At 43.6% G+C, this 16,574-nt stretch overlaps 1 protein-coding gene across 1 annotated transcript; it reads right to left on the minus strand.

The window, feature by feature from the left end:
- Positions 1 to 1,067: 1,067 nt before the first annotated feature.
- LOC117509122 (centrosomal protein of 57 kDa-like) lies at positions 1,068 to 6,464 on the minus strand. The gene is made up of 2 exons (XM_034168902.1): positions 6,133 to 6,464; positions 1,068 to 1,498 (listed from the first exon to the last, which is right to left on the minus strand). The coding sequence occupies exons 1-2, from the start codon at positions 6,238 to 6,240 to the stop codon at positions 1,313 to 1,315; spliced, it is 294 nt and encodes a 97-aa protein (XP_034024793.1). The 5' UTR covers positions 6,241 to 6,464; the 3' UTR covers positions 1,068 to 1,312.
- Positions 6,465 to 16,574: the final 10,110 nt, after the last annotated feature.

A 16,574-nucleotide genomic window follows, 5' to 3' on the forward strand; every position in this document is an offset into this window, starting at 1 on the left:
GCCAGTCTGTCACAGGGCCACAAACAGGCAAACACATTCACACCCACTCGCACACCTTCGAACAATTTAAAGATTCCAATCCACCTAACTTGCATGTCTTCGGAGATGGGAGGAAACCGGAGCATCCGGTGGAAACCCACACAAACACGGGGAGAACATGCAAACTCCACACAGAAAGACCACAGGCATGGATTGAACCCATGACCTTCTCGCTGTGAGGCAACAGTGCTAACCACTAAGCCACCATGCTGCCCAACACTTGCACATTTTATCAGTATCACCTCGGCAAACCGGCATGGGGTGGAGCTTGTACAGCAGAAATCACTCAGTGTTGCAGTGAAATGCAAGTAATAATCATAAAAAAAGAAATCATTTTCAGAGGAGGAAAGTTATTCAAATATGATTACTAGTTGTTAAAAATTCAATTAAAAAACATGCATGCAGCTTTAGTTACTAAAGATGACCTGTTGATTTAACATAAATACATTTTTTGAATCTCATTAAAATGCATCCACATTACTCATGAACTGTTGTCACAGCAACTTCTTCAGCTCCAGTGCAGCTGACCATCCTCCTGTTGAAGTTAAGCCTCATGAAGTTTTGGATTCTTCTTCACGAGTTTGTCTTTCCCAAGTGGAGCACTCAGTCATTATTTGTGTCCTTTTAACATGAACTTCACCCTGAGAAATGCTGCCATCTGCTGGTAGAAACTTTAAACAACTTCAAAATGGTGATCCATGAATATATATATATATATATATATATATATATATATATATATATATATATATATATATATATATATATATATATATATATATTTATTTATTTATTTATTTATTTTTTATTTATTTATTTTTTTTTAAGCAGTTTGTGAATGTTAGAAAGTCATGAAATGGGTCCCAACCTGTGGGTCAGAACCCCATCAACCTGGTCAAGATCCACAGTGTGAATACAGACGCAAACAACAAAACCTGTGCTGCACTGATTTTCTTTATTTTTTCACTTTGAACAGTTTTACCTGATAAAATGTTTAAAAAATATTTACACATGTGCTTTTTGACGGATTTGGAGAAGAAAATGCTTTAAGTTGAATTGTCCATAAGTGCAAAATCTGTGATGGAGGGTCACAACACCGCCTCGTCACAACAACCAAAATTAAAAAAAAAAATCTGATATGAAGATAACAAACCAGCTTTTATTAAAGTTCACAAAAGTTCATCAGTATTTAAAAATCAGCTGCATTTGTTGACCATCAGTCGAGGGACTGCAGAAGAAATGCCATCTTTTATTGCTGAAAGTGCGCAGAGGCTCAGGTCTTTAGTGAAGCCTGCACTGCCTTCAAGTCCCTCAACAGCCCCAAATTCCTACTGCTGAGTTCTCCTGGTCTGGGTTTGAGCTGTGCAGCAGGGTGACCTCTAGGGGCCGCTGTTGTAGCCCTTCTCTCCTTGTCTCCACGACCCTTCTGAGTCTTGGCCTCTTTCTGGACACGTTTAACCTTGAATAAAGAGCAAAAAAAGTAAAAAAAAGACTGAAGATAAGGGTCAGGTGCAAGAACTTGTGCGTGTAGGGTTGCCAACCATCCCTTGAAAAACGGAATCATCCCTTACTTGGAAATAAAAGTGTGCGTTCCGTATTGACCTGAAACGGGACGCAGTTTGTCCCGTATTTCTGTGAGAATCAAAAGTCTGTAAAATGTCAATGGAATTGACTGGCGCTTTATATGGAAACTTACGGTAAATTTGATCCCAGCCTCTCTGTTATGTGTCGACGCGGTTTGAGGAGCGGACCTGCGTCTGACAGAACCCAGCGGTAAAGATAACCAGAAGGCGGTTCCCAACAGAAACAATTTATTTTTCACCTGTGCTTACAAATGTAAAACATAAAAAGCGTCCCTCTGGTGGAGTGATAAGTGGCACGTTCTCCAGCACCCGCAAGGATTAAAGCCCGGCGCTCCTGGACTCACTACCACCGCCAAACACCCCCCAGGTGGACACGACGAACCGATTCTCTTTAGCGTGTGCTGACAGCATGTGTCCTCACCCTTCCCTGCTTCACGGGCTCGATATGTCAAACCCAGGCGCGGTCCTCAGCGTCTCACAAACGAACGTCACAAGGTCGAGTTCCCGGCAGTTCTGCTCAAATCACACATGACTTATATGCAGAACGCCATCCAATTATCTGCTTCAGCTGCAAGTCTTCAAGGCCGCACGTGAGCCCTTGCCACAGGTGTTCCACATGACGCTAATAAGGGTGAGGACTCTTCAGCCAGCACTTTCTCCACAGACAAATCAGCCCTCATGCCACCTGGAGAGCAAAGAAAAGAAAAGAACACCAACACAGCCAGCCACGCCCCCCCAACACACAACAGTACCCCCCCATCAACGGGAAGCCTCCCGGCGACCGAACCAACCAGGCCCGAGAACAGCACCCCCCTCCAGGGTCCACGGCAGAAAGCAGGACAGGCACCGCAGCAGGAAGGCGGCTGGAATCAACAAAAGCCCCCAAAACATTCCCCAAAAACAAGGTCACTCACACAGAAAAAAAAACATAAAAACCCACCCAACAACCTCCCCAGGGGACCGTCCCATCAACCCCGGGAAGAAAAGAAAAACTCCCAAACGCAAAACCCCCAACACAGTCCCTCAAACACAATACAAACGAAAATGCATAAAAGAAGAATAACAAACAACCCCCCCAGAATGACCTGCAGAGCCCAACCCCCCCCAGAAGGCCTTCATTGCCAGTTCCAGGAGGAACAGCCAAAACCATAAGCCCAACAAAGGTCCCCAGGTGCACATGGAGCAACACTGCGCCCCCCCCAGGGGACCGTACCATCAACCCCAGGAGGTACCCACCCCACAACCCCGGAACCCCAGACTTGGTCATACATGGCTGGGCGGTCCCAAGCCAACTCCCCCCCAGGGGACCGTCCCATCAACCCCGGAGGTGGAACCCGGAAGGAAAACAAAACAAAATCAAAAACCAACCCCCGGAGGACAACCAAAAACAACCTCGGGGGGATATAAACGACCATAAATCCCGTTACCCTCCCCAGCACCCGGAAAGACCCCAGGTCCCTCCCAGAGCCCCCCGGCGGCTCAATTTTGGCAAACGGCCCAAAAATAGTAAGCCGGAGAAGGGAACAAGGAAAAAACTAACCCAGCTCAACCCCAAGGCGCAGCAGAGAACTGGAAATGCGTCCAGTGCCACAACTCGACCATACCCCAGCCTCTCGGGAGGGGTGGAACTGCCGAAATGGCAAACGGCAACAGATCGGCCCACCCCTCCGACTGAGGTAAGTCTCCGCTGCACCACACCCCGGCAACACCAATGACGAACGGTACAAAGGCTCACCGAGGCTGGAGTGGAACCGGGCCCTAACCAAACCAAAGAAACGCCTCTAACACCCCCCCCCCCCCCCCCCAGGTGCAGAGGTCTTCTGAGAATGCTCAGCGTGACCAACCTGCACCACCCCACAACCCACAAGACGAACGGTCTTGGGGCAAGTGAGGTCGGGGTTAGGGATGTAGAGAAATAAAAAACAACAAAATAAAACAACCCAACAACCCAAACAAAAAATACCTAAACCACATACAAACTTGACAATTAAGTGAGCCCATCAATCACTCCACCAGATACGCCCCTAACTCCCCAAACACTCATAACCCCTAATTAAAGAAAACAAAACGTTTACTTGTGCTGGAATTTTTTTTTTTTTTTTATTGTGTTATTTTGCCTGTCCCAGAACACTTGGAGTTACGTCGCCGTTATTTCTCTTGACGCTTACGTGTCGGGGCAATACAGACATCTCTACTCGTCCGAGCTGCATGGGCTCGTCAACAGGAGGAGCTGGAGGTCCCGTCGGAGGAGCCTCAGTGGGGCGAAGAAGAGGCGGCCCAGACCTGTGTCGGGGAAAGCCCCGAGACAAAAAAAAACGCTCTGATGGGCGTCCTCTCTCGCGTCCACGCTCCCTCATCCGATCATCCAGATGAATCACCAACGATATTAGCTCATCTAAATTGTTTGGCTCATCACGGACCACCAGCTCGTATTTTAGTGCCTCATTTAACCCGTCTACAAACACGCCCCGTAAAGCTACGGCATTCCAACCGGATTGAGCAGAAAAAAATCCGAAAATCCACGGAATACTCCGCCGCACTCCGCCTCCCCTGCCTGAGATTCAGCAACCGTTGGGCACCGGTATTCGTTTTCACCGGATGGTCAAAAACCAATCGGAACTCCCGGGAGAAATCCTTAAAGGACCCTAACAATGGCGAGTTGTTACTCCACAACGCAGTGACCCAAGCCAAGGCGTCGCCCCGGAGCAGATTTGTTACATAGGAAACACGACTTCCATCGGAAGAGAAGGAAGCCGGTCGCTGAGTAAAGACCAAAGAACATTGCATCAGAAACAAAGCGCAAGCTTCGGCGTCTCCCGCATAAGGCTCCGGATGACAAATAACCGGTTCGAACACCGAATCCCTGGGTGACGGAGTTATCTGCCCCGGTATCGATGATGCCACAGCTGGAGCTGCAGGAAGCGGAACGGCTTGCGCTGCAAGCTCCGTAACACGGGCGTCTGTTTGTTCAAGTCGATTTGCGAGATGCTGTAATTGCTCCCATATTTTCTCCAAGTGTTCTTGCACCTTTTCGGCAAAAGGAACCGCCTCTGCCGCTGGGTCCATTATGGAAAGGCCGGGAACTACTGTTATGTGTCGACGCGGTTTGAGGAGCGGACCTGCGTCTGACAGAACCCAGCGGTAAAGATAACCAGAAGGCGGTTCCCAACAGAAACAATTTATTTTTCACCTGTGCTTACAAATGTAAAACATAAAAAGCGTCCCTCTGGTGGAGTGATAAGTGGCACGTTCTCCAGCACCCGCAAGGATTAAAGCCCGGTGCTCCTGGACTCACTACCACCGCCAAACACCCCCCAGGTGGACACGACGAACCGATTCTCTTTAGCGTGTGCTGACAGCATGTGTCCTCACCCTTCCCTGCTTCACGGGCTCGATATGTCAAACCCAGGCGCGGTCCTCAGCGTCTCACAAACGAACGTCACAAGGTCGAGTTCCCGGCAGTTCTGCTCAAATCACACATGACTTATATGCAGAACGCCATCCAATTATCTGCTTCAGCTGCAAGTCTTCAAGGCCGCACGTGAGCCCTTGCCACAGGTGTTCCACATGACGCTAATAAGGGTGAGGACTCTTCAGCCAGCACTTTCTCCACAGACAAATCAGCCCTCATGCCACCTGGAGAGCAAAGAAAAGAAAAGAACACCAACACAGCCAGCCACGCCCCCCCAACACACAACACTCTCTCCTGCTTTTCACCAATGAGCTGACAGACACGAGTTGACAATACAGAATCACTCTTATCTCATTGGTCGAGGGACATCTGCTCGCAAGAAGATACCGACGTCATGAGCCGATGACGGTCGCTGGACAACAATAACAAAGCAGCATGGCTGATATCGATACCAACACCAACACTGTCACTGCAGATATGCCTACGGACAGCAATGTCTGTAACGTCGTTACTACTCCTCCTAAAAAAAAAAAAAAAAAAAAAAAGAATGCAAAAATACAGGGGAGAATGAGAAAAGGAAAATGGCTGGGTGGAAAAGGTGCGCAACAACAGCTATAAGTATTGTAAGTATTGTTTACTTTTCAGACTTTATTTTTTGCACTTTTTATTACACTAAATGTGTAAATGTGCACTGTTACATTGTTTTGGATGATGCAAATTTTCAATTGTTTTTTTGTTAATTTATACAATTTTAAGTTAAGCATTAGCACTACAGAGAGATTTATTTTTAGAGATTTTTATTTTATGCTTTGAAGCAGGACAGAATGCTCATATTGAAATTGTGAGTGAAAATTTATTTTGCACTAAAAATAAATTGCTAAATAATAATTTGTTTTCCACGTGTTCATATCAGAACAAATGCATTTATGCATCTACCTAAATTCAGGGTCAAGTCAACAGTCAAATGGTTAAAAATCATTTCACACAGACGCTGGGAAGGGTGAAGGCAATGGTCGGTCGGTCCTGGTGGTGAGGTGTCCCTTATTTATTTTTCAGAGAGTTGGCAACCCTATGTGCGTGTTTAACATGAACACTAACCTGTCTTTGATGTCGGTAGAGTTTACCGATCTGCTCTCCCTTCTTCTCCATTTCCAGCAGCAGCCTTTCCTGCTCCCTATAAAGAGCTTTTCTCTCCTCTTTCGACATGCTCGCTTCCAGCTGCCTCGTGAACTCGTCGTGCTTCCTGCAACAAACGAGCGTGCAAACAAAAGGTCATCGACGTTATAACAAGTCAGACTTGCTGCTGTGCAACTGACCTCGACTTGAGACCATGGAAATATAGACTGGAATGGACGTCACGTGACTAGCGGTGCGCCGCACGGCGGCCATTACTAAGGGTGGAGAGAGCACCTTGAGCCAGCCAGTGCTTCACCATCAACTGCACCAACTACAAAAACAAATTCTCCAATACTAAAATGAACTGTACAAGAGCCTTAATGTAATTATGTAAAACAAATGTCTACTTTAAAATTGTTATGTTGCAATTTAATATCGATATACTTAGACTATAACTCAACGCCATAAGTTCTTTTCATTAAGGTGCGTTCACATGCATACAGATATGGAAACAAAAATGTTTAAACATATTTATGTCTATACTTGCAGTTGTTGTTTAATATGATATGTACATAGTGGTCACAGGCAGCATTTAAATTTTAAGTGTGACTGGGGGGGGGGGATGGAGGAGGTACTTTTTACCCTGACTGAGGGTCAAAAGTCATAAATCCTGAATGGCTTTATATCTACTTGTAATAAAATGTTAGTAAAAATCATATATATGTTGTTGTCATTAAAAGACTTGCAATAATATTACAGTGGAAAAAGTAGCAAGGTAAATGAGTACAATGGCAAGGCATACTTCAGATTTATATTTTAATACATAAGGATTGTTTAGCCAGGCATGTATGGGTTCGTTAGAGCTTTTAATCAGCTTGAATACAACTTACAAGGCCTCATTTCTGAAAATCCATCGAGAATTATGATGACAGGAAAAAAAAAACATCACAGTAAATGAACAGAATGACATATTTTCCCCAAATTTCCACATTTTACATAAAACATTTTTTCTACCCAGACATGTATGGGTTCATTAGAAAGAGCAATTAACCTCCTAAGACCCGGAGGTTCTCATGAAACAAAAAAAGTTTATGGACTAGACACCCAAAAATGTCATGTCCACATATGTGGATGCCAGGCCCTAGGAGGTTAAAGGGCTTTAAAACAAGCCTACTTTTATTAAAATCTGTTAACAAATAGTGACAGAAAAGCAGCACAGTTTGTCATAATTTCCCCAAATTTCTGCATTTTACATAAAAGCTTTTTTTTTTCTTCAACCACTCATGCATACGTTCATTGGAAAGAGCTTTCAAATGGCTTTAAAACAAGCCTACATTTATTAAAATCCGTTAAGAAATAGCGACACTAGTGCAAAAAAGCGGTCAGTTTATTATTGATGATCTGCACATCTCCACCCTTAGTAATGGCGCCTTGCTGTCCTGAGCGACGCTAATAGAGGGTTTTCAATCACGTGACCGATTTGCTGCAGGACGGGTGCCGTCTCCATTCTGGATTACAAGGAGGCTGCCGCGTGATAGAAAAATGGAGAGAATGTCTGGTTATTACGATGCTTAAAATCCTCGAGATAAAGCTATTTATCGTGATAGATGTGTAGCAGTTGGTTCAGTGGATTCGTATCTTGTACCAGATAGTGAGTTTAGTGTTGATGTAACAAACTGGCCGACAGTGTCACACTGTGATATTGTGAACTAGGAAGCTGCCGACCAGGTCAGCCTCGCCGGCCTCCTGCAGAGCATCACAGCGGAGCTCCGAAAGCGGAGGTCGTCTTGAAGTCCTGAGCAATTTCTCTCACCAGGCGCTGGAAGGGCAGCTTGCGGATCAGCAGCTCGGTGCTCGAGGACCACAATGTAAATAAGCATCCGTATTGGAAGCATTCTTGTGTTATCCTCTGCTGTATTTTATGTATTGTTATATAATTTTATTGCCGAATAAAATAAAATAAAATTCTGGGAGCAGTGGATTTCTGGTAGTGGCAGATCTCTCTCAGCGCCACGGTGCCGTGAGGCTTCTTCACACCGACGTTGAAGCTTCTGCAATTATTCGCCAAATGCACGTAGCGTATCACAGCGGCCGCGGGACACAAAATGATGTGACCAATACGTCACATGAAAACCCTCTATAGATTGAGGTGCGTACTTTCATTCCAGTCTATATTTCCATGGGGGAGACTCGCTCCCAGACTGCACTCAGGCAGAACGTTTGCAATATCCAGTGCTGTGATTGGTCAGATTAGCAAATGTTCTATGTGCCTGAACGCAGCAGTCGTCTGTGAGACTTTAAACACGTCGCGTCAGTGCCTTCCACTTCCTGTTACTCCAATCAGGTGCACAGTGGCGCCTGGCACAGGCGCTAACAGTTAGCAGCTAAATTGGGGTTTGATACTTATGAATAATGTTGCGTTCAAGATGACTGGAAACTCAGAAAAAAAAAACATTTTGGGAACCTCTGAGTTCTGAAAAATGTGCGATCACTTAACAAACTTCAAAAACAATATGGACTCACACAGTAGCACATTCAAGGGTTGTTGTTATTTTCATATGGAGCAGGTAAGTTATCCTTATCCTGTAGGTGAGAAAGATAGAAAAGGTCTTGTATTTTCTAAAACTGCAATACTGGCAACTTAACTAATATGAAAACTAATATGACACTGAATTATTTCCAGTATTTCGGGAGTGGGGGTGGGGGGTGTGTGAATATCCATCCTGACCACATGTTCAGATCAATCTGCCTGTGTTGGAGCTCACAATTTCCAACATAGCAACGCTGCACAATTTAATCCGGTGTAACACTGGAAAAGCCAACAGGACGCATAATGTTGTTATGATCAGCATATCTGTTGTGTGTTTTTCAGCACGTGTGTAAACATGTGGCTTTTTACAAATGGGGAAAAAGGAGACCATGTTTGTCAATAACTGGCTGATGACACTGGAAAAATAAAGTGTGGGTTCGAGTCCTCGACAACTGGACCACAGACATTACAAAGGACTGGTCAAATTGGAGAAAGGACGATATTCCAGACTACAAACTTCATAAAATGGTCTGGATGTCGTGTTTCCCTGTGGAACATTAGTTCTCTTCTACTCTACTTTCATGATACAATTGTTGACTTTGAAAAAGTGTGAAGTCGTGCAACCACTAGTGGGCAGCAGAACCATGTGTGACATCTGAGAAACTTCTCATCATGTTTGAATGAGACTCACCTGCTCATGAGCTGCTGTTCTTCCCTCAGGGCTTGTAGTAATTCTGAGAGCTTATCAGTTTCGGAGGACGATTTGTTGGAATGTCCGTGATCAGTCGTCTCAGGGGTGTTCAGCATTGGTTTGTTGGAGAGAAGCTGCTGGTGCTTCTTGAGGGGACATGAAACTGATGCGATGTTTTCTCTGACTGGATGGCTGCAGCCTGCAGACTGAAGTCGGGTCAGAGAAAGAATGAGTCAGATTGAGTAGAAATAAAAATGATATTACTCTGTTTGAAACACTGCAAAGTGATGCATGTCCACATTACCATTCCAACAACGAAATCCACATCTCTCCAGTTAAGTCGGTAGTGTGGCTTCATAGATGACGTCTGCTGAGGTACGAATTTCCGAAAAAAAAAAAAAACTGTGATTCACCCTCCAGAGCAGACTGTGGCAGTAATAAACCATATTAAGCTGGATTCCAACCACCATAAAACAAGAACATCTTAAAGAGAAGGATGTGCTGGGTCTCAGAGAATGATAGAAATTAAGAAATCATGCTCTCAAACAGAGAGACCACATTCTTGAATAAAGGGAAAAAACATAACCATACTGCCAAACACTACACTTGTTTTGACTGTGGGACAGCCCGAACAACAATGAGCAGGACACTAGGTGAAGGAAACAACAAGTATGAGCCTGTTAGCTTCTGTTTGCGGTATGATAGAATATAGGTAATGCACACAATAAATTAATTCTCTCTTTTTTTGTTGTTGTTGCATGAAGCAGTCACACATTTTTTAAAATAAATATGAGTTATGTATTTTTTGCACTCTTCATTGTGCATTTTTAGAGAGATGTTACTTATACTCAAGTGCAACTTAAAATCTGGAAAATAAAGCAACGTCTACAAATGAATCATCCCCTGATTTATCTAAAGAAAACTGCCCATGAAAGTGATTTGTTTTAATGATAATTCTGATATTTTGTTTATATAATTACTTATCAAACTGAAGATTGAGGAACTTGTTGTATGGTTGGGGGTGCCTGGCTGCTTTTTGTTTCTGTCTTCTGTTTCTGTCTTTTGTTTTTCCTTCCAGGTGGCACGCATTTAGGACTGAGTGGCTGTGTGGCTGAGTTTTCAGGACCTCACCCTGATCACCTGAGGCTGATCAAGTGCAGCTCATCAGGACTCACAGCTGTGGTGCATCTACACGGATTGGAGCATGGTGGCATTTAAGTCTGGAGTACACAGTGTGTATTTGCCAGAGATTCGACCTTGTGACCAGACGGGTGAGATCGTCATCTCGAGAGCCATCTCATCATCAGTGGATGCAGAGAACGTCCAGGTTTGATGCATGGTCTGTGAAAGAGGAGGGGGTGAGGTCTCACGCTCGTCAGCACACTTCCTGAGGTACGTTAGGTTTTGTGACTAACATTAGTACAGTCAGTAAATGTGGTGTCCCTCACACCTTATTATATTGAGCTGTTATGTTAGTCGTTTAATCAGCTTCCACTGCAGTTGAGTTATGTGAACTGGGTGTTCCATGCCTGCAGGGAGGGAAGCTGATTAGTGATTAAGCCAGGAAGTGTTTGTTGTTTATGTACACCTTTGAGTGGTCTCTCTGTGTGTGGAGTGTGGACTCACATGATGATTTCTTCTTTCAGAGACTCGGTTTGTCGCGGCCACCTGGGGGGTGTCGGCGGGGTCCTTGGGTCCAAACAGTTTCTGGCTCCGGACCGTTAGTGCTGCTGGGAGCACACCGCAATTCCACCACGCCAGACCGCGCACTCATTTGTTGTATTTTTCACATCACTGTTATGTAATTAAATTTTGTTATCCTTTGTACCGTGCTCTGCTTATTTTATACTGGGTCCTTCAAACGCTGGTCGGTTCTCCGGGCTGCGTCCGACACATAACAGAACTGCCTGAAAAGTTTAGAAATAGGATGTTTTGGGGGGGTTTTGTTGGTGGTTGAGATCTGAAGAAAATTAAACAAATTGAATCTATTCTGGCATAAGACAAAGTGGAAAAGTCTGAAAACTTTCTGAAAGTCCAGTTAAACCAGCTTTAAGAGAAAACGTGAGGTTTCTACCTTTGTATTGGACTTCTTTTCTTTGGGTTGTGTCGTGGTTAAAAGGCGGTGATCTGGACTTCAGAACCCATGCATAACTGAGAAAAATAAGACACATTTACTATGCATTTGCTTGTACTCACCATTCAAGACAAAAAAAAAAATCAAAGCAACATACTGTTCTTCCTGTATGGAACAAAGTGAAATTAAAACACTGCGTCAGCTTTCTGTGGTGCTCCTCCTCATGTAATTTCATCTGCAGCTCACAAATCTTTGCCTAAAACATCATTTTTAAAATTGACATGAATGTGTGTAATATCACCATTTAACAACTGGATTCACTATCAGAAACTGCATTATGTCAAACAAATATTGTAAAAAGGACAGAAACTGTGTGGTCATTTGGGGTTTTTTTTCCCCCAACAACACAGCTTTGGTAAGCAAAACAGACAGACAGGTGAGGGAAGCTTCCACAACACCAGTGACAACTCTGGGCCTGTGTCTGCACAAACTAAGTACGAGGTAACGTTTGTCCATTGATTCATAATACAGTGGTATTAGTTAAAAAATAAATCTAGGCTCTAGTCCGCACTGTTTCTTCTGACACACGCCATTTTTTTAAACCAAGTTCTTTATGTCACTCCACTATGAAGCTATATTGTTGAAACAACAGGCAAAAGCTGATGCCCAGTTTCACCAAAAACATCCACAGAAACATTTAACTCCTTCAAAGTTGTCACAAGAGTCTTGGAAGCTTCCCTCACCAGTCTGCTTTGTGGACTATCACCTTGATTTTGATGTGAGATTATTGATGCATCTGAACTAACTTTGTCTTGCTGAACAAACTCAAATGTACATTTTTAAGTTTTATTGTTTCAATGGGTTTGACTGTTTTGTACTATTTGTCTCATTTATATTGTTTTTATCTGTAATTGTATATGTTAAAGCACTTTGAACAACAACTTGGCACTAAAGTGTTCAATAAATAAAGTTATTATTGGAAATGTTTATCCCCAAACTTCATTAAAAAAAATTAAGTCTATAAAAGTAATAATGTAGATGTGTTATATTAAAAGGTATGCACACTTGTACTAACTGTATTTTCAGTATCAACTTCCTTAAAGTATTAGTTTTTCATTGTTCATATAAGGAGACACTGTATTTGCCAGCTTGGACATACTGCAGTTTTTGATGCCAAAGATGGTGAATTTAGTCCATGGGCCAAGCACGTTTGTCGGTACCACTTAAGGGCACTAAACGACACTTAGAATGCAGCCTCAGTGTACCATGGCTTATCCAAAATGTATGAGAGCCATCCCAGGGTGGTAGTGGTCAATAAAGGGTTACACAGTGGTCAAAATTTAGAAATCCTCCAATCATTTAAATTTTGACCTCTGTGTAACCCTTCATTGACCCCTACCTGGCTACAGCTGCCACCCTGGGATGGCTATCATACATTTTAGGGTAGTACATGGTACACTGAGCCTGTAAGTGTCCTTTAGTCCCCTGAAATGGTACCAATTAAATCAAAATTGATGACTGGCTCATGGACTAATTCCTTTGTTACAAATAAATATTTCCAGTAATTTTACTGAATATTGTTGAGGACTTTGTTTAATTTTGTTCAGAAACACTTTTGCTCAGAATTAAAATATTAATAAATGTTATTGTATAAAATCCAGATGAAGTTCTTGCACATCATATCCACCACTTTTGATGACAACATGAATTAGTTTACCTGTGCATCAGTCTGCATGTGTGTGATCCTGACATAGTCCTGCTGCAGCCTTTCCAGCTTCTCCATCTGGACCTGCTCAGCCAGCTGGTCGACACGATGAAGACATGGATGTGATGCATCTTCCCGCGTACTCATCAGACTGGACTGACCATGTCTTTTTTCCAGCTCCAACCTCCTGATTTTCTCTTTAAGGTTCCTTGAGCTATTATCTTATATTATTATGTAATATGAATAGGAGAATTCAAATTAAAGCAGACCATGTGATTCACGTTGAAGCACCGTTTTTTTGTTTGTTTGTTTTTTTTATCTCTTGAAAGAAATTTGTTTTGACTCCACTTTCTATATCAAAGTTGCCAATGAACATCTGGCAGAAAAAGTAATTAAGATGTGTTGATAATGGTGACTTTTTGAGTGAATGTGATATATATATATATATATATATATATATATATATATATATATATATATATATATATATATATATATATATATACGAGGTCTATGATAAAACTGACGTACCTATTTTTTTTCAAAAACTATATGGATTTGAATCACGTGCGATTACATCAGACAACCTTGAACCCTCGTGCGCATGCGTGAGTTTTTTCACGCCTGTCGGTTACGTCATTCGCCTGTGGGCAGGCTTTGAGTGAGGAGTGCTCCACCCCTCCCGTTGGAATTCCTTTGTCTCACTTCTTCCTGAGAGACTGGCGCTTTGCTTGATCAAAATTTTTTCAGAACCTGTGAGGCAGATCGAAGTGGACACCATTTGAGAAATTCAGCTGGTTTTCTGTGAAAATTTTAACGGCTGATGAGAGATTATGGACTGTTGCTGTCGCTTTAAGGACTGCCCACGGAGCGGGACGTCGCGACGCGCCCTGAGCTGCCGCTGTCTGCCTGTTTCGAGCTGAAAGCTTCCAAATTTAAGCCTCTGTTGACCCAGGATGTCGTGACAGAACAGAGAACTTTCAGAAGAGGTCGGGATCAGCAGTTTATCCGGACGTTCCACTTTTAAAGGAGATTTTATTAATGAAAGACGTGCGCGGTGCGGCGGCACAGGAAAAACACCTGTGTTGATAACCATTTGTAAAAACCAGGCGGCTTTTGATGGCTTTCAGTTGAGTGAGTATCTGAGAAATTGTTTAACAGCTGGACATGTTCCAACTTGTCCTTAAGGCTTCCAACGGAGGTGTTTTTCCTGTGGCGGCGCCGGCTGACTGCCGACACGCGGACCCGTCCGCACTTTCTTTCATTACAAAATCTCCTTTAACAGTGGAATGTCCGGATAAACTGCTGATCTCGACCTCTTCTGAAAGTTCTCTGTTCTGTCACGACGTCCTGGGTCAACAGAGGCTTAAATTTGGAAGCTTTCAGCTCGAAACAGGCAGATAGCGGCGGCTCAGGGCGCGTCGCGATGTCCCGCTCCGTGGGAAGTCCTTAAAGCGACAGCAACAGTCCATAATCTCTCATTAGCCGCTAAAATTTTCACCGAAAACCAGCTGAATTTCTCGAATGGTGTCCACTTCGATCTGCCTCACAGTTTTTGAAAAGATTTTGATCAAGCAAAGCGCCAGTCTCTCAGGACGTTCTCAGACAAAGAGATTCCGACGGGTGGGGTGGACCACTCCTCACTCAAAGCCTGCCCACAGGCGAATGACGTAACCGACAGGCGTGAAAAAACTCTCGCATGCCCACGAGGGTTCAAGCTTGTCTGATGTAATCGCACGTGATTCAAATCCATATAGTTTTTGAAAAAAATAAAAAGGTCCGATACTTTTCTAATAGACCTCATATATATAGTGAGGAAAATAAGTATTTGAACACTCTGCGATTTTGCAAGTTCTCCCACTTAGAAATCATGGAGGGGTCTGAAATTTCATCTTAGGTGCATGTCCACTGTGAGAGACAAACTAAAAAAAAATAAAAAATCCAGAAATCACAATGTATGATTTTTTAATAATTTATTTGTATGTTATTGCTGCAAATAAGTATTTGAACACCTGTGAAAATCAATGTTAATATTTGGTACAGTAGCCTTTGTTTGCAATTACAGAGGTCAAACATTTCCTGTAGTTGTTCACCAGGTTTTCACACACTGCAGCAGGGATTTTGGTCCACTCCTCCACACAGATCTTCTCTAGATCTTTCAGGTTTGGAGTTTCAGCTCCCTCCCAGAGTATGATGTTTCCACCCCCATGCTTCACGGTTGGGATGGTTTTCTTGGCGTTGTTCTCATCCTCTAAACATGGTAAGTGGAGTTGATTCCAAAAAGCCCTATTCTGGTCTCATCTGACCACATGACCTTCTCCCATGCCTCCTCTGGATCATCCAGATGGTCACTGGTGAACTTCAAACGGGCCTGGATATGTGCTGGCTTGAGCAGGGGGACCTTGCTGCCCTGCAGGATTTTAAACCATGACAGCATCATGTGTTACTAATGTAATCTTTGTGACTGTGGTCCCAGCTCTCTTCAGGTCATTGACCAGGTCCTCCTGTGTAGTTCTGAGCTTTCTCAGAATCATCCTTACCCCACAAAGTGAGATCTTGCATGGAATCCCAGACCGAGGGAGATTGACAGTCATCTTGTGTTTCTTCCACTTTCTAATAAATAATCAGAAGTTGTTGTCTTCTACCAAGCTGCTTGCCTGTTGTCCTGTTGTCCATCCCAGCCTTGTGCAGGTCTACAGTTTTGTCCCTGGTGTCGTTAGCTCTTTGGTCTTGGCTATGGTGGACAGGTTGGAGTGTGATTGACTGAGCTGTGAACAGGTGTCTTTTATACAGGTAACAAGTTCAAACAGGTGCAATTAATACAGGTGAAGAGTGCAGAATAAGAGGGCTTCTTAAAGAAAAATTAACAGGTCTGAGAGAGCCAAAATTCTTGCTGGTTGGTAGGTGTTCAAATACAGGTGTTCTCCAGGAACAGGGTTGATGACCCCTGCTCTAGGGTTCAGTAAGGTTAGACCTTACTTGGGTGAAGCACCTTGTTGTGACTTGGCGCTATATAAATGAAAATAAATTGAAATTACAGAGGCAAATTTCATAAATTTATAGCACCAAGCAAATACTGGTGTGACTGATGTAATATGTTGGGAAAGTGTAGGAACACGGACCCACAACAGGGGGCGCAAATGAACGGACAATGGAGTAAGTCAAATAACAACGCTTTACTGGTGTGAATGTGCACAACGAATACAACCAATCACAGAAATGGACAACAGTCAATTTACAAAAGTGTCGTGTGGGCAGGCTCGAAGATAGGAGACGCCTCTCCAAGGTAAGACCGGTACCACACGGCTTCCTCCGCCACAGGACCCCGGGTATACTGGAGCCGCCAAGTCCCGAACTCCCAGGTGGCCACTGCCTCCGCGTGTCGGACCTGGTACTGCTGGCGAGGAACAAAAACACAATTAAA

The sequence above is a fragment of the Thalassophryne amazonica genome, chromosome 4, assembly GCF_902500255.1.
Source record: "Thalassophryne amazonica chromosome 4, fThaAma1.1, whole genome shotgun sequence".
In the NCBI taxonomy this organism is placed as follows: Eukaryota; Metazoa; Chordata; class Actinopteri; order Batrachoidiformes; family Batrachoididae; genus Thalassophryne; species Thalassophryne amazonica.

Coding starts and splice junctions, on each gene's coding strand:
- LOC117509122 (XM_034168902.1), bottom strand. CDS start 6,240: ATGTCGAAAGAGGAGAGAAAAGCTCTTTATAGGGAGCAGGAAAGGCTG. Junction 1,499..6,132: donor TCTACCGACATCAAAGACAG/GTTAGTGTTCAT, acceptor TCTTTATTCAAG/GTTAAACGTGTCCAGAAAGA.